Source organism: Schistocerca piceifrons, chromosome 10 (assembly GCF_021461385.2).
Source record: "Schistocerca piceifrons isolate TAMUIC-IGC-003096 chromosome 10, iqSchPice1.1, whole genome shotgun sequence".
Classification (NCBI taxonomy): domain Eukaryota; kingdom Metazoa; phylum Arthropoda; class Insecta; order Orthoptera; family Acrididae; genus Schistocerca; species Schistocerca piceifrons.
The window spans coordinates 42,912,473-42,935,443 of record NC_060147.1 but is presented as its reverse complement, the minus strand read 5'-3'; the positions used below and the strand labels follow the sequence as shown (position 1 = coordinate 42,935,443).

The 22,971-nt window shown below is 41.5% G+C and overlaps 1 protein-coding gene across 1 annotated transcript in view; it reads left to right on the top strand.

The window, feature by feature from the left end:
- The first annotated feature begins 5,728 nt into the window (after positions 1–5,728).
- The window catches only part of LOC124718675, a 77,443-nt gene continuing 60,200 nt past the window's right edge, over positions 5,729–22,971 (top strand). The window contains exon 1 of the mRNA XM_047244300.1: positions 5,729–5,796. Coding sequence (XP_047100256.1) covers positions 5,729–5,796 — 68 coding nt within the window. The remainder of the gene's footprint in view (positions 5,797–22,971) is intronic.

The following is a 22,971-nucleotide window of genomic DNA, read 5'->3' as shown; positions in this document are numbered from 1 at the left end:
CACAACATAGATAAAGGAATTAATTCGTTGAACGACTGCCTCATAAAAGATGTTATCCACGATTCGCGGTACTAGGTCTGCTGTCTTATCACTGACAGCACAGACAGATGATCACCACTCACCATCAAGATTAATTCACAACCACTCAAGTAACCACTTAAAAATGTTGCACTGCCACTAAAATGTGACTGCTCAACCTCTATCTCTCCCTTTCACTTGCTCTCTCCATTTCATCCTTCTACTTACCAATGAATTTTTGTTATTGGATTATTATTGGAGTGGTGACTGTTGAAATTGTTCTAGAGCTCTTACTTGACAGTTCACACACTTGAAGGGGTCGTGAGGGTTGAGTGCTGGTCTGGTGGGCACAAAATCATTAACTCCAGTATATGACACTATAAGGCAAACAAGTCTCCCTATATCCCCGGCCACTACTGCCATATGGGCAGTGATTTTCAGATTACGCTGATACAATAGCTCCCTACTTAGCAATCATATACAACCGCTCGCTCACCGATAGATCTGTACCTACAGATTGGAAAATTCCGCAGGTCGCACCAGTGTTTAAGAAGGGTAGTAGGAGTAATCCATCTAGCTACAGACCTATATCATTGACGACGGTTTGCAGTAGGGTTTTGGAGCATATACTGTATTCAAACACTATGAATCACCTCGAAGGGAACGATCTATTGATACGTAATCAGCATGGTTTCAAAAAACATCGTTCTTGTGCAACGCAGCTAGCTTTTTAGTCGCACAAAGTAATTGTCGCTATCGACAGGGGATCTCAAGTTGATTCTGTATTCCTAGATTTCCGGAAAGCTTTTGACACCGTTCCTCACAAGCGACTTCTAATCAAGCTGCGGGCCTATGGGGTATCGTCTCAGTTGTGCGACTGGATTCGTGATTTCCTGTCAGGAAGGTTGCAGTTCGTAGTAATAGACGGAAAATCATCGAGTAAAACTCAAGTGATATCAGGTGTTCCCCAGGGAAGCGTCCTGGGACCTCTGCTGTTCCTGATATATATAAATGACCTGGGTGACAATCTGAGCGGTTCTCTTAGGTTGTTCGCAGATGATGCTGTACTTTACCGTCTAGTAAGGTCATCCGAAGACCAGTATCAGTTGCAAAGCGATTTAGAAAAGATTGCTGTATGGTGTGGCAGGTGGCAGTTGACGCTAAATAACGAAAAGTGGGAGGCGATCCACATGAGAGCCAAAAGAAATCCGTTGGAATTCGATTACTCGATAAATAGTACAATTCTCAAGGCTGTCAATTCAACTAAGTACCTGGGTGTTATAATTACGAACAACTTCAGTTGGAAAGGCCACATAGATAATATTGTGGGGAAGGCGAGCCAAAGGTTGCGTTTCATTGGCAGGACACTTAGAGAAGATGGAACAAGTCCACTAAAGAGACAGCTTACACTACACTCGTTCGCCCTCTGTTAGAATTTTGCTGCGCGGTGTGGGATCCTTACCAGGTGGGATTGACGGAGGACATCGAAAGGGTGCAAAAAAGGGCAGCTCGTTTTGTATTATCACGTAATAGGGGAGAGAGTGTGGCAGATATGATCCGCGAGTTGGGATGGAAGTCATTAAAGCAAAGACGTTTTTCGTCGCGGCGAGATCTATTTACGAAATTTCAGTCACTAACTTTCTCTTCCGAATGCGAAAATATTTTGTTGAGCCCCACCTACACAGGTAGGAATGATAATCAAAATAAAATAAGAGAAATCAGAGCTCGAACAGAAAGGTTTAGTTGTTCGTTTTTCCCGCGCTGTTCGGGAGTGGAATGGTAGAGAGATAGTATGATTGTGGTTCGATGAACCCTCTGCCAAGCACTTAAATGTGAATTGCAGAGTAATCATATAGATGTAGATGTAGACTTCTGACCTGGCTGATGAGCCAGTGCCCCATAATCCTGATGACGGGGCAAGGTCGGCTGGCAGCCTTTAAAGACCACAGTCGCTGACAGGAGTGGTGCACTGGTGTTCTTGGCATTATGGAGGTCATGCAGCCCCTCCCTCTGCACACATCACAGTGGCAGCTCATGCAGATGGCTGTGTTGCGGGTGCAACTCACCGCCCTGTGGCAGGAGTCAGATGGCAGCTAGTGCTGTGGTGTCAAGTACCAAGAGGAACCCTGCATCAGCCACAGAAGGCAAGGAGTGGCACCGAGTTTCATTAAGGACTTTATTCTGTCGGCAGGGACATATTAGTCTCGAACACACAGCTGCTACAGGCAGTGTCCAGAAAGAAACTTGCGCTGGTGTGGTGACATTTCCCTGCTCGCTTCCATGTTACCGCAATGCAGTGCAGTTTACTGCTGCACGCGCCTATTCTTGCGTCACAATCCTATTGTGATCCACATGTCGCCACACTGACAGCTACCAGCTCGTGGTAACTAACACAATGCTCTATGGAGACCTTGTAGATACTTCTCATTACTTTTGCCAAAGACATAACTTTTGCTGCAAGAGTGGGTAAAAGTACTACACACTGCGTGCCATCTTCTCATGAGGACATTCTCTTTCGATTTTATTCATATTTACAGTATGTGTTGGTAAGTGCTTGTACATCAGTTTCCTCAATTGTAAAATAAATTATAAAAAACCTAAATAGTTCGTTAGCATCATTTCCAGTAGCTGAGGGGAGGGTGAAAAATATAGTAAAATAGCTGGGTGTGACTTTTTCCTTACTTCTACTTGAATTCCGTGTTTGTTAGCTGATAAATGTAATTTTGTAATTCAAGTAACGTCATATCAGTTTTAGTTAATGTTCAGATGAAAATGCAAGTAATCACAATACAGAACTCTTTGGTACAAGAATGCGAAACATGAAATGAAGATTAAATTTTGTTGATTGAACAGTACTATTGTTGTAGGCAATTTATTTCATTTAACAACTATGCCTTTTGCATACATCTATGAAATTTTATTTATTGTTCCACTGCCTGTAATTAAAAATAAAATAATTGTGTCTTCATTTAAAGCTATGATTCCATTTTCTAAACATGTAAAACTGTTAAAGAAACTCATTTAATTTGCAAGTATCAGTTGTTCTGTGATAGAAGACCTCCTTCTGTTTCAACATATAAGATGGAGCATGACCGATGAAGTATGACTTAACAGTCCAGAAATTATATTAGTAGTTGCAAAATATACTGAATTTTACTCACCATAAAATTCTATACCTTGAAAATTAACGCTTTATTCTAAATAGCTTGACCATGTTATACACCGTTTCTATGTGTAGAGCATGAAATATTTACCTAAGTTGCCCAGAACACAATCTTGTGTCTAACAACAATAAACACAGTAGACAATTTCCCAGCTCCACTGCACATTCCTTCATGTGATTCTAAAATCAGTCATTGGAATGAAGTACCGAACAATATCGTCGTTGTTCCTAGGTACAATATCCCCTAGGCACAATATACTCCACTGCGCTACTTAATACAATTATAAAATCGATGTCATAACAGTACACATATACCATTTTTTATATCTTTTCCATCGTTTGTATTTTGGTTGTTCGAATTTATGGAGGGCTGTACTGGAAATTGTGATGGGACATCCCCCTCTAACAGTACCTTTTTTTATTGAAATAACGGATACCATTTATGCTATCGATTCTTGTATAAGTGAACATTATCTCAGTTGTTTCACTAAAAAAAATCGTACGATTTTGTATACGATATATTACATATCAGGCGAAAATGTATACAAAGAAATTAATTTGTTACAATCGACATGTACTAACAGTTAAACTTATTCTTGTTTTAGAAATATTTGATATTAGAAATTCTGGCATACTTAAAATTCATATTATTAATTGTACAATCTAACACTACTTATTAAATTTATTTCTGCATTCATTTAGAAAATAATGGTGTGGCGTAGTAACGATTCTTCTTTTGTTAACAAGGTATGTGAACTCTGTTGCTTTGTAAGCTCTTTGGAATACCGCAGAATGTAAGTAGTAGTGGGCATGTCTTTGATGGAGACAGACGTTCTTATATGATCGACACTAACAATGCAATTTGGACTATGAAGTGGAAATTGTAAGAAGGATATGGTATTTAATAATATGACAAAGAATAAAATTCAAAAAATATACAGCCAAATCTTCATCAGTTACTTAATTATCTGGAACCCACAAAGTTAAACCGAAATTTCAGCCGCAAGAATGTACCCCCTAGACGCTAGACGTGGAGCCTACAACAACAACAACAAGAGAAAATGAAGATAAGTAAAAAGTTGTTCTTTTGTATATCTTATACCTCTCGAAGCTTTTGTAACTAATGAAGACACTAAGAAAAATGTAATAGTGATCTGTGGGAGGGTAAGATTACAAAATGACATTTCAATGTGTAGAAGAGCAAAGTAGGTACAAGCTACACATCTGTGTACTAAATATCCATGTTGGGACAAAGTTGACACAAATGAGCAAAAATTCAGAATGAAACCATTACACTAATGTTTTGAACAGAAAAGACTTAATTAAAATGTTGCTTTAACCTTAGAGAAACTTAAGTAACACCATGAGTATAGCAAAGATTGGTCATCTCTACAATGGCACAATTCTCATCGGCCGAATCGACACAATTGTGGCATTGAATCTTGCCTTCTATGGAGGATTTTCCAATCGTGCAATATTGTTTCTTGATCAACACTGAAAGCTATCGGAAAATAGCTGCTATTTCCTCGTGGGTATCCTTTTGTTTGCTTGGGAATTTTAAGTTTATCACCTAATGTAATTCTTGAAATTTTATATTCCTGACTTTCTTCCCTGATGATCATTCCACGAAATATGATTCTTTCTCTAGCTTCATTCATGTTATTTACGTCCCTTTTATTTCGAGAGTTCTCCATATTTTCTCTTAATGAAATGAAACAGCACACATTTAAGTTTTTACGCTATTTGTTTTGTTCAGTGCAACCCGGAATTGACATTGTTCGATGCAGTCCGAATGTACTGCTGAGGTAGTTTAACATTCCAATTGTTATTAGTTGAGCTAGATATTGTCACAGCTTACTGTATAGACAGTTATATCAATTGTATCTAGAGATACAATGAAAATACATTGATTACTTCCAAATAAAACATAGTACACCAAAGATAAGCAACAAACCTTGTTACCACTCTGAAATATACTGTTGTTTTGTTTCACAATACAGTGAGCGGTCTTATTCCTGTATAGCTGACACTGCTGTGGAGTGACAGGTGTTCCCACCGGTGCTAGATTTCCTGTCTGGTACAATCCACTGTCCAATACTACCCGACCTATCTTTATTTGTGTGGCCTAGATAGTGTTATGAACGGGCTTTTCATGTGCCCTGCTTCGTTCCACTCTTTCGAAACCTATGCTGTAATTGATAAATGTAATAGAAGATATGTTAATGCTATTAACAGGCAGCTGTTGTACCAGAATGTTTGTGAGTACATCATGGACACCAGATAACATGATTGACAACCCCCACACAATGCCCTGGACAGATGTAGCCTTCACGTGGTGAAATTAGCTGAGATCGAACACAGAGATATGTCACTAACATTTCAAACAGGTGGTCTACGGCAGCACTTACAGATAATGCATTTCCAAGCTAAGCACTCCACGTGTCCTTAGATAAACCAGCGTCCCTGTATATAACACTCTGCCAGCTGGCCGGGCAGCTGGCCTTTCCTCAGTACAGTTATCTCCACTCCAGTCAACGCAGTAGCAAGATGCGAGCCCTGCTGTTGGTAACACTGCTAGTCGCAGGGGCCCTTGCCACTGCTCCAGAAAAGCCCAGGTGAGTCCCGTCACTGACTCTGGACCGACAACTGAGAGCTCTATGAGCAGCAAACGTTGATTCCTCACTGGAAACACTTGTTTGTAGATAACCGACAACTGCTGTTCTGAGAAGTTCTATGGTTAAACAAAAATCATCCAAGAAAAGATCGACGAGAAGAATTTTTATTTCCAATCAAAATTACACTTAAATTTCGAGTAATGTCAAATATTGTTTATTGCTATCTACTCCAATTTCACTTACTTTGTCTTCTTCATTTATTCCCACATTTTGTTAAGGCATTCTTCCCAGTTCTACACTACCTCTCCATCTCCCTGGTTTCTTTTCTACCTGTACTTCTCGCAGATCTTTTCTACTTCTCCTGTCCCCGTTTCATTTTTCCTATACCAGTATTAACTTCGAGACTTCTAGTCTTTCTCTCTTCCTCGTTTTCCACATTACTTCTAGCTCTCCGTCTACTTCTAATTCTGGTTACTCTTCTTCTTCTTTTTCTAATTCCAACTTATGCTGCTTCTGTTTCTACTAATCCAGTTTTCATCCCTCTCTTCTCATACCTCAATACTTCTCAATTTTCATTCCACTGTTTCTTTATATTTCCATGTTTCATACTATTCTGATCATTTTCTTTCATCACATCCTAAAAGCTTCAGAAAAGTAAGTACAGGCAGAAAACTATATTCCCATGTCATGTTGATTATATCTGTCGAATCGATGACGATCTTAGATAAAAAATTAGTCTAAATGACAAAACTTGAGAATTTTAACAGTTTTAGTTGGTTTTAATATGTCTTTTCTGACACTCAAAATTTTTGTTCTACTACCTTCACTCACCTTCTCTTCTCTCCCTTTATTTCGTCCTCTTTGCTCATTTTCCTTCCAGTTCTACACCCATATCTACTGCTCATTCACATTTTCAGCTTCACTGGGTTTTGTAGTTGAGACAGAAATGTTGTACTTTTGCTGCAATGGGGCCCTGAAATAACACCATGATGACAGATAAAATTTGTGTTGGACTGGGATTCGTATTTTTCTTCTACTTGCTCTGCTGCATCTCCTTCTGCTTCTACTGCTCATTCTTACCTTCCACTTGCTTCCCATTCATACTCCCTCTTTATTTTTGTCTCTCTCTCTTTTCCCCTTCTTCTCATATTCTGAATCAACATTCTCTACAATTTTCCTCTTTCTGCACTTAGTATCTCTAATGACTCTTTCGAACAATGAAAACACAACTATCCTGAAAATTTGCTTGAATGGTCAACATTATTGCTCAAAGTTATGAGCAGACTTCTTAAGTAATAGAACCAAGTACGTTGTCCTCGATGGTGACTGTTCATCGGAGGTGAGGGTATCATCTGGAGTGCCACAGGGAAGTGTGGTAGGTTCACTGTAGTTTTCTATCTACATAAATGATCTTTTGGATAGGGTGGATAGCAATGTGCGGCTGTTTGCTGATGATGCGGTGGTGTACGGGAAGGTGTCGTCGTTGAGTGACTGTAGGAGGATACAAGATGACTTGGACAGGATTTGTGATTGGTGAAAAGAATGGCAGCTAACTCTAAATATTGATAAATGTAAATTAATGCAGATGAATAGGAAAAAGAGTTCCGTAATGTTTGAATACTCCATTACTAGTGTAGCGCTTGGCACAATCACGTCGATTAAATATTTGGGCGTAACATTGCAGAGCGATATGAAGTGGGACAAGCATGTAATGTCAGTTGTGGGGAAGGCGGATATAGTCGTCTTCGGATCATTGGTAGAATTTTGGGAAGATGTGGTTCATTTGTAAAGGAGACCGCTTATAAAACACTAATACGACCTATTCTTGAGTGCTGCTCGAGCGTTTGGGATCCCTATCAGGTCGGATTGAGGGAGGCCATAGAAGCAATTCAGAGACGGTCTGCTAGATTTGTTACTGGAAGGTTTGATCATCACGCGAGTGTTACGGAAATACTTCAGGATCCCGGGTGGGAGTCTCTGGAGGAAAGGAGGCGTTCTTTTCATGAATCGCTACTGAGGAAGTTTAGAGCACCAGCATTTGAGGCTGACTGCAGTACAATTTTACTGCCGCCAACTTATATTTCGCGGAAAGACTACAAAGATAAGAGAGATTAGGGCTCGTACAGAGGCATATAGGCAGTCATTTTTCCCTCGTTCTGTTTGGGAGTGAAACAGGGAGAGAAGATGCTAGTTGAGGTACGAGATACCCTCCGCCACGCACCGTATGGTGGGTTTCGGAGTATGTATGTAGATGTAGATTTATATAAATAGTTTAATTGTAATGATGTTATTTGCTATGTTGCCTGAGACTCATAGCATAATTTTCCTGTTTTGTGAAAGACTAGAACATCACAGCACCGGTACTCTATGATAAATACACGCTAACAAAGCACACCATTCTCTGAAGAACAACATTAAGTCAGTTGTGAACATTTCAATAACGTCAGGGAGATGCTCTGGAATATGGTGCAGAAATTTTATTCTCTCATAGTTCTGCGTACAGTAATAGTCTGTCAAATACTGCTTCTTCCTTATTTCATATTTTTTGTATCTGCATCACCCAAAATTTTTGACAAATACTGCTTCATAACAGTGCCACATTTAAAGCAAGTACTGGTTACTTAGCTTTCGAAATTTGCGTCATTACTCTTGATCAATGTTGGGTGCTTCGACATCCAATTTTGGGTAATTACATTGTTCTACACTATACAGTGAACTGAATTATCAAGCTGATGAGTAGTGTGATCATGTTGAAACTTTTTTCATCAATATAGCTGTGGAGGTGTGTTTAGAATACATAACATGCACACTTTATTTGTCTGTCATATAGATAAGACAACTGTAAAACTTAAAGCTTTAATTTTTTCCCCTTCAACCACATGCATCATATGTTGTATTGGATAGCATTCATAGTTACAATACCTCTGCCATTCACTGAAGCAATTCATGTGATATATATATATATATATATATATATATATATATATATATATATATATATATATTATCGAGCGAGATGCGCAGTGGTTAGCACACTGGACTCACATTTGGGAGGACGAAGGTCCGATCTCGCGTTCTACGATTCTGATTTAGATTTTCTGTGATTTCGTCAAATCGCTTAAGGCAAATGCTGGGATAGACCCTTTCAAAGGGCATAGCTGAATACCTTCCCCAACGTTCCCTAATCCGTTGCTATCGATGACCTCACTGTTTGGTTCCCTCCCACGATTCAAACAAACATATATCTCTTCTTGTAAAGGACACTGTTCATTTTAAAAGATACACAATGTAAGCGCTGTTGCTGGTGTTTTGTGAGAAGCAGCACACATAGGCAGGACTCACTCACCACTCTGGGCCGTTCCCCGGACTGTGGTAGGTGGTGTGTTGGTTTATACAGGGTAAGGAAAATGAAACTGGCAGGGAAAAATATTTAAAGCACCATGAGACAGGCATCCAAGTCTGCATCATCTAACCTGTGAGGGTTGATGTAAGATGGGTTGCCTACCTTATGCTGTTTGAAATCTTTTCTGTGCCAGTTTTCTTTTGCTCTCCATGTACAATCTACACGACGTACAAATGGCCTTGCAAGGAAGTTCGAGAAACACACAGGTGTAGCCATAATGTATGCTCATGAACTCGAACGTTCCACGACAATGCAAAGACTTACCAGTGCAGATAGCAATACTCGACACTAGTTCCGTAATTGGCTATTGTAGTCTATGCACTACAGAGAGGTGGATCTTAAACACTCTTTCTCTCTACCGATTAAGCACACCTGCATTCATTTGGCTATACGGACCCACAGAACAACTGATGTAAGATGCACGATACGAAAAGTGCTGTTTCCAATTAGTGCAGTGTGAAGATACATCTTTTTACATCAAACTGTTTGTTCTGCTATGCCTGGGAGCAATATAGTACAACCTATTTTGAAGCAACTGGCAAGTAACTAAATGAATCATAAGTTGATCTGCTGGTAGCAACTGTACTCTTCACGTAACTGATAATTTTCGCAACAATAAGGTCGATTCTTCCGAAAGTTTATACACCACAATATATATAGTTATGCCTCATCAGAGAAAAGAACATTTCAAGATCATCCTTTACTGACTGTAATAGACAGCTGCACTACTGACACGACGTTGTTCTTTAATCTGTGTGGTTTCGGTTTGATTTTGCTACAAACACACAAGTTGGAAGCGGTAAACAGCGTAATTATTTTCTTGACCTACTTCTAACACCACAAATCACAAGAAACTGCTGCACTTTGGCAGATAATTTATGTGAAATCAAAGCGCCATGTTATGACATTTCTCACCATATATTTATTTCTAATATTTACAAATATTATCCAACAACGAGAGATATTAATTTCTTGTGTTGTTGTTGTTGTTGTGGTCTTCAGTCCTGAGACTGGTTTGATGCAGCTCTCCATGCTACTCTATCCTGTGCAAGCTTCTTCATCTCCCAGTACCTACTGCAACCTACATTCTTCTGTATCTGTTTAGTGTATTCATCTCTTGGTCTCCCTCTACGATTTTTACCCTCCACGCTGGCCTCCAATATTAAATTGATGATCCCTCGATGTCTCAGAACATGTCCTACGAACCGATCCCTTCTTCTAGTCAAGTTGTGCCATAAGCTCCTCTTCTCCCCAATTCTATTGAATACCTCCTCAATAGTTATGTGATCAACCCATCTAACCTTCAGCAATCTTCTGTAGCACCACATTTCGAAAGCTTCTAGTCTCTTCTTGTCTAAGCTATTTATCGTCCACGTTTCACTTCCATACATGGCTACACTCCATACAAATACTTTCAGAAACGACTTCCTGACACTTAAATCAATACTCGATGTTAACAAATTTATCTTCTTAAGAAACGCTTTCCTTGCCATTGCCAGTCTACATTTTATATCCTCTCTACTTCGACCATCATCAGTTATTTTGCTCCCCAAATAGCAAAACGCCTTTACTAGTTTAAGTGTGTCATTTCCTAATCTAATTCCCTCAGCATCACCCGATTTAATTCGACTACATTCCATTATCCTCGTTTTGCTTTTGTTGATGTTCATCTTATACCCTCCTTTCAAGACACTGTCCATTCCGTTCAACTGCTCTTCCAAGTCCTTTGCTGTATCTGATAGAATTACAATGTCATCGGCAAACCTCAAAGTTTTTATTTCTTCTCCATGGATTTTAATACCTACTCCTAACTTTTCTTTTGTTTCCTTTATTGCTTGCTCAATATACAGGTTGAATAACATCGGGGATAGGCTACAACCCTGTCTCACTCCTTTCCCAACCACTGCTTTCCTTTCATACCCCTCGACTCTTATCACTGCCATCTGGTTTCTGTACAAATTGTAAATAGCCTTTCGCTCTCTGTATTTTACCCCTGCCACCTTCCGAATTTGAAAGAGAGTATTCCAATCAACATTGTCAAAAGCTTTCTCTAAGTCTACAAATGCTAGAAACGTAGGTTTGCCTTTCCTTAATCTTTCTTCTAAGATAAGTCGTAGGGTCAGTATTGCCTCACGTGTTCCAACATTTCTATGGAATCCAAACTGATCTTCCCCGAGGTCGGTTTCTATCAGTTTTTCCATTCGTCTGTAAAGAATTTGCGTTAGTATTTTGCAGCTGTGACTTATTAAACTGATAGTTCGGTAATTTTCACATCTGTCAACACCTGCTTTCTTTGGGATTGGGATTATTATATTCTTCTTGAAGTCTGAGGGTATTTCGCCTGTTTCATACATCTTGCTCACCAGAAGGTAGAGTTTTGTCAGGACTGGCTCTCCCAAGGCTGTCAGTAGTTCTAATGGAGTGTTGTCTACTCTGGGGGCCTTGTTTCGACTCAGGTCGTGCTCTGTCAAACTCTTCAAGCAGTAATAATTAGATCTCATATGTGTGTAGTTCTCAGAGTATCTTAAAAATGAATGAGTTCATTCAATTTAGAGTTGCTGGCTGTATGACTATGCAATTAAATTCCAGTTTCTTAAATCTGATTAATCTTTTATGATGGCAATTTGTCGTACATTCCACTACTTGCCTACATATGTAACTATATGTTTTATCTGGACTAAGCTGTTAGCCAAAGATAGCCAGCGTTAATTCTGTAACTCTAATGTAATAGCTTTCACCTTTCTTCTTTTGCCCATTTCATTTTCCTACATTAAGGGCAGAACTATAATTGCAAGTTAAAAACAAATGATGCCTGTCTCTGAGCTCCAAAGTCACTCTTGGGTCATTCCAGTGACTGGCAGGGACGATTGATGAGACCAGCCTTGCATGTGGAGCTCCAACGAAGCTCACAATTTTCTATCTGAACACCTAGAAATTTGAACTGTTCTGTTTCACTAATCATATGCCCGTTATGTGAAATTAAAACGTCAGATTTTGTTGAATTGTGTGTTAGAAACTGTGAAAACTGAGTCTTACTGTGATTTAACATTAGTTTATTTTCTACATGCCATTAACTGCGGTCATGTACTGCACTATATGAAACCGAGCCAATGTTGCACACAACATCCTTTACTACCAAGCTAGTGTCATCAACAAACAGTAATATTTTAGGGTTACCCGTAATACTAGAGTGCATATCATTTATATAGATAAGGAACAGGAGTGGCCCCAACACTGATCCCTGGGGCACCTCCCACTTGATGGTACCCCACTCAGACCCCACATGACAGCCGTTATCAACACTGTGAATAATGACCTTTTGCTGCCTGTTGCTAAAGTAAGAGGTGAACCAATTGTGAGCTACTCCCCTTATTCCGTAATGGTCCAACTTCTGGAGCAATATTTTGTGATCAACACAATCAAATGCCTTAGTTAAATCAGAAAATACGCCAAGTGTTCGAAACTTTTTGTTTAGCCCATCCAGTCCCTCACAGAGAAAAGAGAATATAGCATTTTCAGTTGTTAAACGACTTCTAAAGCCAAACTGTGCATCTGATAGCAAATGCCTTCAATGATTGCATAATAGGTGTAAAACTAAACATGGGACTATAGATAGAGAGATGCTGAATGAAACGCATTTGGTTGTCAAGAATCCTGTGCGTGGTGCCTTCAGTGACCTTTCGCAGAACACAAAGAAATTCTGGTCATATGTAAAGGCTGTTAGTGGCACCAAAGTTAGTGTCCAGTCCCTGGCGAAGGAGATAGGAACTGAAATTGAGGGTAGCAAAGCAAAAGCTGAAATGCTTAACTGTGTTTTCAAATGTGCCTTTACAAAGGTAAACCCAGGAGAACTGCCCCAATTTAATCCTCGTACCACTGAAAAAAGTGAATGAAATAAGTATTAGTGTCAATGGTGTTGAGGAACAGCTGCAATCGTTAAAATTGTACAAAGCTCCAGGCCGCAGTGGAATCCGTGTGAGATTCTATACTGAATTAGCGGCTGAGATAGCCCCTTCGGTCTATCGTAGATCCCTTGAACAAAAAACTTTGCCCAGTCCTTGGGAAACAGCGCAGGCCACACCCGTCTATCACAAGGGTAGTCGAAGTGGTCCAAAAAACTAAAGCCCAGTATCCTTCACATGGATTTGTTGTAGAACCTCAGAATATATTCGGAGCTCAAACGTAATGAGATGTCTTGAATAGAATGACCACATCAACGCGAACCGGCTTGGATTTCAATAACATCGCTCATGTGAAACCCAGCTCACACTTTTCTCATATGACATACTGAAAGCTCTGGTTCAAGGCATCCAGGCAGATGCAGTGTTTCTTTATTTCCGAAAAGCATTTGACTCTGTACTGTACCTACACTTATTCTCAAAAGTACATTCATATGCGGTATCAAGTGGAATTTGTGACTCGATTGAGGTCGTTTTGGTGGGGAGAACAGAGCGTGCTACCTTGGATGAAGAGAGTCATCGTCAGATGTAGATTTAACTTCTAGTGTGCCCCGGGGAAGTGTGTTGGGACCACTGCTGTCCATGTTGTATATTAATGACTTTGCAGACAATAATAATAGTAAAACCAGGCTTATTGCAGATGGTGCAGTTATCTGTAATGAGGTACTATTGTCTAAATCCTCGCACAAACGAAAAAATGGCTGACATCGAAATAAGTGTCCAAGGAATAGAAAAGCAACTGGAATCACTCAACAGAGGAAAGTCCACTGGACCTGACGGGATACCAATTCGATTCTACGCAGAGTACGCGAAAGAACTTGCCCCCCTTCTATCAGCCGTGTACCGCAAGTCTCTAGAGGGACGGAAGGTTCCAAATGATTGGAAAAGAGCACAGGTAGTCCCAGTCTTCAAGAAGGGTCGTCGAGCAGATGCGCAAAACTATAGACGTATATTTCTGACGCCGATCTGTTGTAGAATTTTAGAACATGTTTTTTGCTCGAGTATCATGTCGTTATTTGGAAACCCAGAATATACTACGTAGGAATCAACATGGATTCCGGAAACAGCTATCGTGTGAGACCCAACTCACTTTATTTGTTCATGAGACCCAGAAAATATTAGATACAGGCTCCCAGGTAGATGCTATTTTTCTTGACTTCCGGAAGGCGTTCGATACAGTTCCGCACTGTCGCCTGATAAACAAAGTAAGAACCTACGGAATATCAGACCAGCTGTGTGGCTGGATTGAAGAGTTTTTAGCAAACAGAACACAGCATGTTGTTATCAATGGAGAGACGTCTACAGACGTTAAAGTAACCTCTGGCGTGCCACAGGGGAGTGTTATGGGACCATTGCTTTTCACAATATATATAAATGACCTAGTAGATAGTGTCGGAAGTCCCATGCGGCTTTTCGCGGATGGTGCTGTAGTATACAGAGAAGTTGCAGCATTAGAAAATTGTAGCGAAATGCAGGAAGATCTGCAGCGGATAGGCACTTGGTGCAGGGAGTGGCAACTGACCCTTAACATAGACAAATGTAATATATTGCGAATACATAGAAAGAAGGATCCTTTATTGTATGATTATATGATAGCGGAACAAACACTGGTAGTAGTTACTTCTGTAAAATATCAGGGAGTATGCATGCGGAACGATTTGAAGTGGAATGATCATATAAAATTAATTGTTGGTAAGGCGGGTACCAGGTTGAGATTCATTTGGAGAGTCCTTAGAAAATGTAGTCCATCAACAAAGGAGGTCGCTTACAAAACACTCGTTCGACCTATACTTGAGTATTGCTCATCAGTGTGGGATCCGTACCAGATCGGGTTGACGGAGGAGATAGAGAAGATCCAAAGAAGAGCGGCGCGTTTCGTCACAGGATTATTTGGTAACCGTGATAGCGTTACGGAGATGTTTAGCAAACTCGAGTGGCAGACTCTGCAAGAGAGGCGCTCTGCATCGCGGTGTAGCTTCCTTGCTCAGGTTTCGAGAGAGTGCGCTTCTGTTTGAGGTATCGATTATATTGCCCCCCCCCCCCTACTTATACCTCCCGAGGTGATCACGAATGTAAAATTGGAGAGATTCGAGCGCGCACGGAGGCTTTCCGGCAGTCGTTCTTCCCGCGAACCATACGCGACTGGAACAGGAAAGGGAGGTAATAACAGTGGCACGTAAAGTGCCCTCCGCCACACACCGTTGGGTGGCTTGCGGAGTATAAACGTAGATGTAGATTTAGATGTACTATCTAAGAAAAGCTACATGAATATTCAGTCGGATCTTGATAAGATTTGAACGTGGAGCACAGATTGGCAACTTGTTCTAAATGTTCAGAAATGTAAAATTTTCACTTCGCAAAACAAAGAGACATAGTAATCTATGACTATAAAATCAATGAGGCACCACAGGAATCGGCCAACTCATACAAATACCTGAGTGTAACGTTTTGTAGGGATATGAAAGGGAATGATGACACAGGTGTAGTTGGGGATAAAGCTTATAGTAGCCTTCGATTTATCGGTGGAATACTGGGGAAGTGCAAACAGTCTACGAAACAGATTGCTTAGAATTCAGTCGTGAGACCAGTTGAAGTGTGTGGGACCTGTATCAAACAGGACTAAGAGGGAACACTGAAGTTATACAGAGAAGGGCAGCACGAATGGTCACAGGTTTGTTTAATCCGTGGGAGAGTGTCACAGAGATACTGAACTGGGAGACTCTTGAAGACAGAATAAATCTGTCCTAAGGAAGTCTATTAACAAAATTTCAAGAATCGGCTTCGAATGACTACTCTTGGGATATACTACAGCCCAGTATGTATCGCTCACATAGGTATCATGAGGATAACATTAGAATAATTACTGGGTGCGCAGAGGCATTCAAACAATAATTCTTCCCACAGGCCATATGTGAATGAAACAGGAAGAAACCCTAATAACTGGTACAATGGGATGTACCTTCTGCCAAGAACCTCACTGTGGTAAAATGGTTCAAAAGGCTCTGAGCACTATGCGACTTAACTTCTGAGGTCATCAGTCGCCTAGAACCTAGAACTAATTAAACCTAACTAACCTAAGGACATCACACACATCCATGCCCGAGGCAGGATTCGAACCTGCGACCGTAGCGGTCGCTCGGCTCCAGACTGAAGCACCCAGAACCGCACGGCCACTCCGGCCGGCTTCATTGTGGTATGCGGGGTATATGTGTAGATGTAGTTAACGCAAAGCAATATTTTTGTGTTAAGTAGGTACTCAGTATCATAGTTTGTAAATAGAGAAATCAATTTTATAAAATGAAATAATAATTTGAAATCATTTATTCACATATTATGATAAAAAATATTAATGGCCAGTTGCTGAAGTGACAAGATGACACGTTTTGGCCGGCCGCGGTGGTCGAGTGGTTCTAGGCGCTTCAGTCTGGAACCACACGGCTGCTACGGTCACAGGTTCGAATCCTGCCTAGGGCATGGATGTGAGTGATGTCCTTAGTTAGTCAGGTTTAATTAGTGCTAGTTTAGGGGACTGATGATCTCAGCTGTTAAGTCACATAGTGCTTAGAGTCATTTGAACCATTTTGAACCTGTTTCATCGTTATTTGTACCACCTTTATTTCAAGCATAAATTTATATAAAGATTGTTCTGAATTTTATGTATGTACATGATAAATTGAATCTACCGATCCTTGCACAGCATAAAATGAAGGGACCAATACTTGAGGTAACGATATCTCACACATATGTTACACTCATCATCTATGTCTGTTATCTATTGCACTCTTCGCAAGTTTCAATATGCAGCTCATATTTCACTGTCCTCTTTTAGTTCTACTTTGCCTGTAGCATAGAGTTTCTTCCTACACAGTTTAATCATAATTAAGTATTATTATACCTGACCCCTGTTCCAGAATATTTTGAGGTCTGGATGAAACTCTCGTTTATCTTGTAGGAAAAACTGCAAAACATTTGAATACCGTTAAAATTTTCATACTGTGAAGTAGTCGTATGGGGGTACAAAGATAGAATTTCTACTGGGGAACGACTACAGTGAGAATCACTTTTGTGCCATCAGACGCAATATTGCCAGTCTTTCAGAAGAAAGAGTTATGTTTGCTTTTGTCTGTAGATCACGTGTGTGACCTCATGCAAAGAAGGCTGCTGCTCAGATTGAAATCTGTTTAGTATTCAGCACATGTCTGGAGAGAACATAATTGTGAAAGCGAGTTAGAGGTCGTTGGCGACCACGGAAAGTGGGGGCGGAATGTGATGTGGTGTGCATACAGCGGGAGCTACTGAGGGAGCAGAGAGAAAGAGAGAGATGTGGAGAGAGAAAGGAGGGAAATTCAATTTCAGTTGGCTGCACTGCCCCGGGTCGCTGCGCCTCATCTGCGACACAGACTGCGTGACTTGAACATCCAATGAGGGCAGAGTGGGGGCCGTGGTGGGGGGTTAGCCGGTGGGAGGATGGAGCGGGGTGGGGGGGGAGAAAGCAAAGCCCGGCCAGCGCGACGGCCGCTTGCCGGCCGCACTCATTTGTTCGGAGGTCAAGCGCCGGCGGCGAGTTGCAGTGGTGCCAACTGCTGCTTGGAGCCGGCGGTGCCTCTGCGGCAAGTTTCTCCAGGTCTCGTTCGCCTTCAGCGGCGCGTCTCAGCTGGATGAAACCGTTCACTTACTCCGGCTGGCAGCCTTCAGGAGAGCGAAGTTATTGCGAAAGCCGAGGCAGATAGGTGGAGTTTCGGAGGAGAGAGAAAGCTGGTGTTTGGGCAGAACTGGAGGTCTGTAGAGTGGCTGCTTCGTGACGCAGGTCACGTCGCAGCTTATATGAAGCCGTGCTGCTGCGGCACGTATCACACGGCCTGACGGGTGAATAAAACGCAACGTACTGCTGCTTTACAGCCTGGCTTCGAGTTCTTTGCTTATCCGCAGTTCCCTCTTGTTGGACATCTGTGGAAACTGGATACTTTACAACTGGACAAACTTAGAATCGATGTGACAGAAACAATTCGCCATCCAATTTAGGCATGTTTGAGGCAGGTGATGTTATTTTTACTATTCGTTTTTTGTTTTGCGATCGTACAGCCACCTCCAGTCTATGAAAAGTACTGTTGTTTTCTCAGCCATTAATCCTATCGTATAATCAACCTCTCTTCTTCCTTATCTGTCACCTCTTCTCACATGGTACGTTCGACATGAAGAATTTGTGCAACATTGAATTCGTTTATAATATATCTTTTACACAACTTCTAGCAAGGCAACATTCTCTGGCGAGGGAAAGCTTCATCATTAGCTGCTTCGTTCTTGCAAGGAGTGTTTTGTACCCATCTATTGAGAAAATTGTAACCTAGATAGTTTATATTTTAAAATTTTGAAAAGATATAGACTTTTTTTAATGACTTCTCCAACAGATTCCATATATCTTTTAAATTTTTCAGTTGAACATAATGCAAAAATTAATATTTCGAGAATCAGGGACTTACTTACACACCAGTACCACTTTCAAAAGTATGTTGAGAGTAAAAGTCAACAACAGTGAAGGAAATCTGATTTTCTTAAAATTTTTTGTGGTTCTTATGAGGTCATAAGAAGACTTTGTTCGAAGTGCCATAATATTGCAAAGAGTATGAGATACCGTATTTTCGGATTGTACGTCCTTCTTATACAACAGTATCTGTTTCAATAGGGTGTAAAATGTTTTTTTATTCCAGTCTCTAATTCAGTAACAATTAACAATTTTTTATTTGGGTGGACATAAAGTAACCCTACACCCCTTTGGTGCCACAGGTAGTACATTGGTATTGCTATGGTTAATAATATCTTGGTCCACATTGGGAGGCAATAAAGCAGCGAGTGTACATGGCAGGGATTCTAGAACGCTTTGGCAGTGGTTCTGGACATATGTGACGCTAGACGTTCATACACAGTTCACATAACTACCGTAAGCTATGACGCTGGCACCAGATGGCTGTCCAGCTGAATGCCACTGGGTTCAGATCAGGCGAATTTGGTGAATTTGAGTTCCTTGCCATCCCCCCATACCGCTGGAGCACGACTCCAGTCTTGTGACACAAAGAGTTATCGTGTTGGAAGACGCCATCACTTACAGGGAAGACATCAAAGATGAAGAGATGCAGGTGATGCACAATATTGCCCGTGTGGTCCATTGCCGCCATGATGATTTCAGTTACTACTACTACTATAGGCCTGAAGGAAGTGTAGGTGAATGTCTCACATGGCATGATCCTGCCTACATTAGCTTGTATCCAGTACATGTCTCGAACCGCCTGAATGATGGTGTATCCAGACACAAGCATTGACCTGATGTGGCACCAAGCGAGGCGGCACAGTGGTTAGCAAACTGTATTCCGAAGGACGACGCTTCACACCCGCTCCCATACATCCGTGATTTCCCTTAATCACTTCAGACAAATACCATCGTCGTCGACTCACCTCGGAAGATGTTCTCCGTAGTTGAGAACGAAATGTCAGTGAGAAGAAGTTCTACAGATCGACAACGGCAACTTAGCCCGGAAGAGTTTACTGATAAAGACGCCTGCCGTGAAAGCCTACATGGAATGAAATACCATAATAATTCCTTTTAAAAGGGGCACAACCAATTTTGTTCCCCATGCTTCCTTTATCCGATGGGACTCATGACCTCGCTGTTTGGTATTCTCCCCCAAAATCAACCAACCAACTGGCGTGGTGTAACCAAAAATTTTCATCTATCCGATGGGGCAACACGTTGCCATTGTTCCACAATCCAGCCTCCATGATCACTTGCTCACCAAAATGATAATAGACGGTGACGTTGGGTCAGCGTGGGAACACATAAGTGTCGCCTGATGTAGAACCCCGTGTTCAAAACTGTGCACTGAACAGTGTGCTATTTGCACCTGCACCAGTTCCGTATTGTTTCGTCAGATCTGCCACAGAATGGCGCCTATCCTGCTATACAGATTGGATCAGCTTCCTACGTCTGGTTCTGTACTATAGCATCTGTGCCCCACAACATCTGGTTGCCTATTTTTGGTTCCCAAGTACTTGATTCACTTTCTACCGGAGCTCACATCTGTATCACGCCAGCAGCCGGTCAGGTTTGACTTTTCAGAGGTTGTCTTCTCCAGGTGTTGGCCGATAACAATCTTCCCTCTGTCAAAATCTCTTGCATCAGTAGTTTTCTCGATCTGCGGCTCTTATCGCAGCTCCGTTTATATATCTTCGATAACGCGTGACGTGCCCGCTTTGCCACCGAGTGACATTCAATGCCCGGCGGGTGGAGCCCATACTGTATTGGCTCGTTAATGCGCATAGCCATCTTTACAGGATTCTCCACTGTCCAGTCACCACCTGTCAAAAGCCCGAATAATTACCATTTGCATCGCAGACCACTGCGTGACGTGGGGGAAGAGAGCCAGTGAGATTCTGCAAGGTACCGGCGGGAATGTGAAGTGATACCGACTCCACTACTGTGGCAAGCTTCGCTAGGTCTCTCGGCTGAGGATCCATGGTGAGTATAGGCCAATCAAGGTGGTCCCACAGATTCTAGATTGCGTTTAAACCACAGAGTCTGGTGGATAGGAGAGTACTGTAAACTTGTCCTGTTGGTCTTTGAGCCACGCACTTACAATGCGAGCTGCGTGAGACACTGCATTGTGTTGCTGGAAGATGACATCGTGGAGAGATGTGACATGTTGCATTGTCCTGCTGGTAGATGACATCGTGCCAAAAGGAAACAAACTGCATACAGGGAGGGATATGGTCCCCAAGGTTAGATAAGCATCTACTGTACTTCTGTTGATCCATTCTGCCATCCAGAACGACAAGATAACCCAGGGAATCCCAAGAGAACATTACCGAGACCATAGCACTGCCTACCCTGGCTGGACCCTTCCAGTGATTGCTGCAGGCGTTCCACCCCATACACACCAACAGCCATCGTTCCGATGGAGCATGAAACGTGATTCATCTTAAGATCTCACGTATGTATTGGGGACAAAATCGAGCCTTCATCGCCCATGAACAATACATGGCATTCGTATATGAACCAGACGCTGTGGGGCCCATACACAGCAATGTTTGCTGAACGATCGTTGAAGAAACAGAGTTTGTTCTCCTCCTGTGTACTCTGATTTGTGTTTGTACACTATTTCCACCGCTATCAGCAACCCAAAGATATTCCTTCTCTAAAGCACTCATCCTATGTACCATGTTGAAAGCTTTCTTCATTCGCGTATTTAGAAATGCTTTGCACCTTACAATATTGCCACAATTGAAAGAAGCAACAGCATCATCCACACCAGTGTGAAGTGTTTCTATTGCAACCAACACAGTGTTGGAGATTCTTGGCCATGTAACACTATTTTCACTTTCATTGGGGGTTTTGAATTTTTCCATGAACACACTTTATCAACATTTCAGATGCTGCTAAGTCTCTGGAAATAGATTTTATCACTTCCATTACCGCCTCAGCCAGACTATGTTCAAGAGTGTACACTTCACCAGTTAGCAATCCTTTGTTCCACTTATACCAACTGTTTACCCCTTTGGGACACAAGTAGTGATAGGGACTTTCATCTGTTGAAACAGTATGAAATAATCTGAGCAGCCTTCTTCGGTTGCTTCCAGATGACGCTGTCGTTTGTCGACTAAGAAGGTCATCAGAAGATCAAAACAAACTGCAAAACGATTCAGAAAAGATATCAGAATGGTGCGAAAAGTGGCAGTTGACCCTAAATAACGAAAAGTGTGAGGTCATCCACATGAGTGCTAAAAGTAACTCGTTAAGGGGGGTAGGACGTCAAACTGGCCGACTTAGAGCAGGAGAGGCACCACAGGACATTTTAATTTCCACTGTCTATACTTTTACAAATAAATTCATAAAACGTCAACAGCATGACCAGGAAGAATTCAGGATTCATACTCATAGCAGTGGAGGCTCAAAAATGTAACAAAACCCATTTTTTTACATGTGAAATTTCTTCACATCGGCATTCTTCAAAAACAGTTGCTAAAACTGACGAATAAAAATCTAAATGACAACACTGGTCTTTGCGATGGTCGTAGACGTGTGAGGGGAAATGCTGACGTAATCGGCACTAGGTGCTAGCAACAGAAACTGCAACGTTTAACTTCACCACGCAAATTTGACACTACAGCTGCAAGGTCTCTGGCTTTTGCGGAAATGAAAAAAACAGGAAATCTACATGAAGTGTTCCGAAAAAAATCCGATACGTGACGAAAGCGAACGACGGACCCATTGGACACCTTTTCTTGTGCCACTTACATGTAGTTACCATTGGTAGCAAAGTGGTTATTGGCAAGCGTGAATGTGCATCGTTTTCCTAAGGGGTGTGAAGTGGCTGCTAGCTTGTTGATGAACCGGATATATAATAATAAACCAATACTTAAAGATACAGTACTAAAACTGTCAATATGTTTACAATGCGCAGCCGATATATTTGTGGCCGGCACGACGAAATTTTCCTTCGATATATCGATAATTTTATTTCGATGAGCTGATAGCTGATAAAGACATTCTTTTTAAATATCCATATATCGGATATCCTATATGTTTTAAAATATCAACAGTCTTAATTCTGACAACCAGTTCGCATGAGATCAGCGAAGTTAAGCACTGTCGGGCGAAGCCTGCACTTGGATGGATGACCATCCAGCCGCCATGCGCTGTTGCCATTTTTCGGGGTGCACTCAGCCTCGTGATGCCAATTGAGGAGCTACTCGACCGAATAGTGGCGGCTTCGGTCAACAATACCATCATAATTACCGGGAGAGCGGTGTGCTGAGCACACG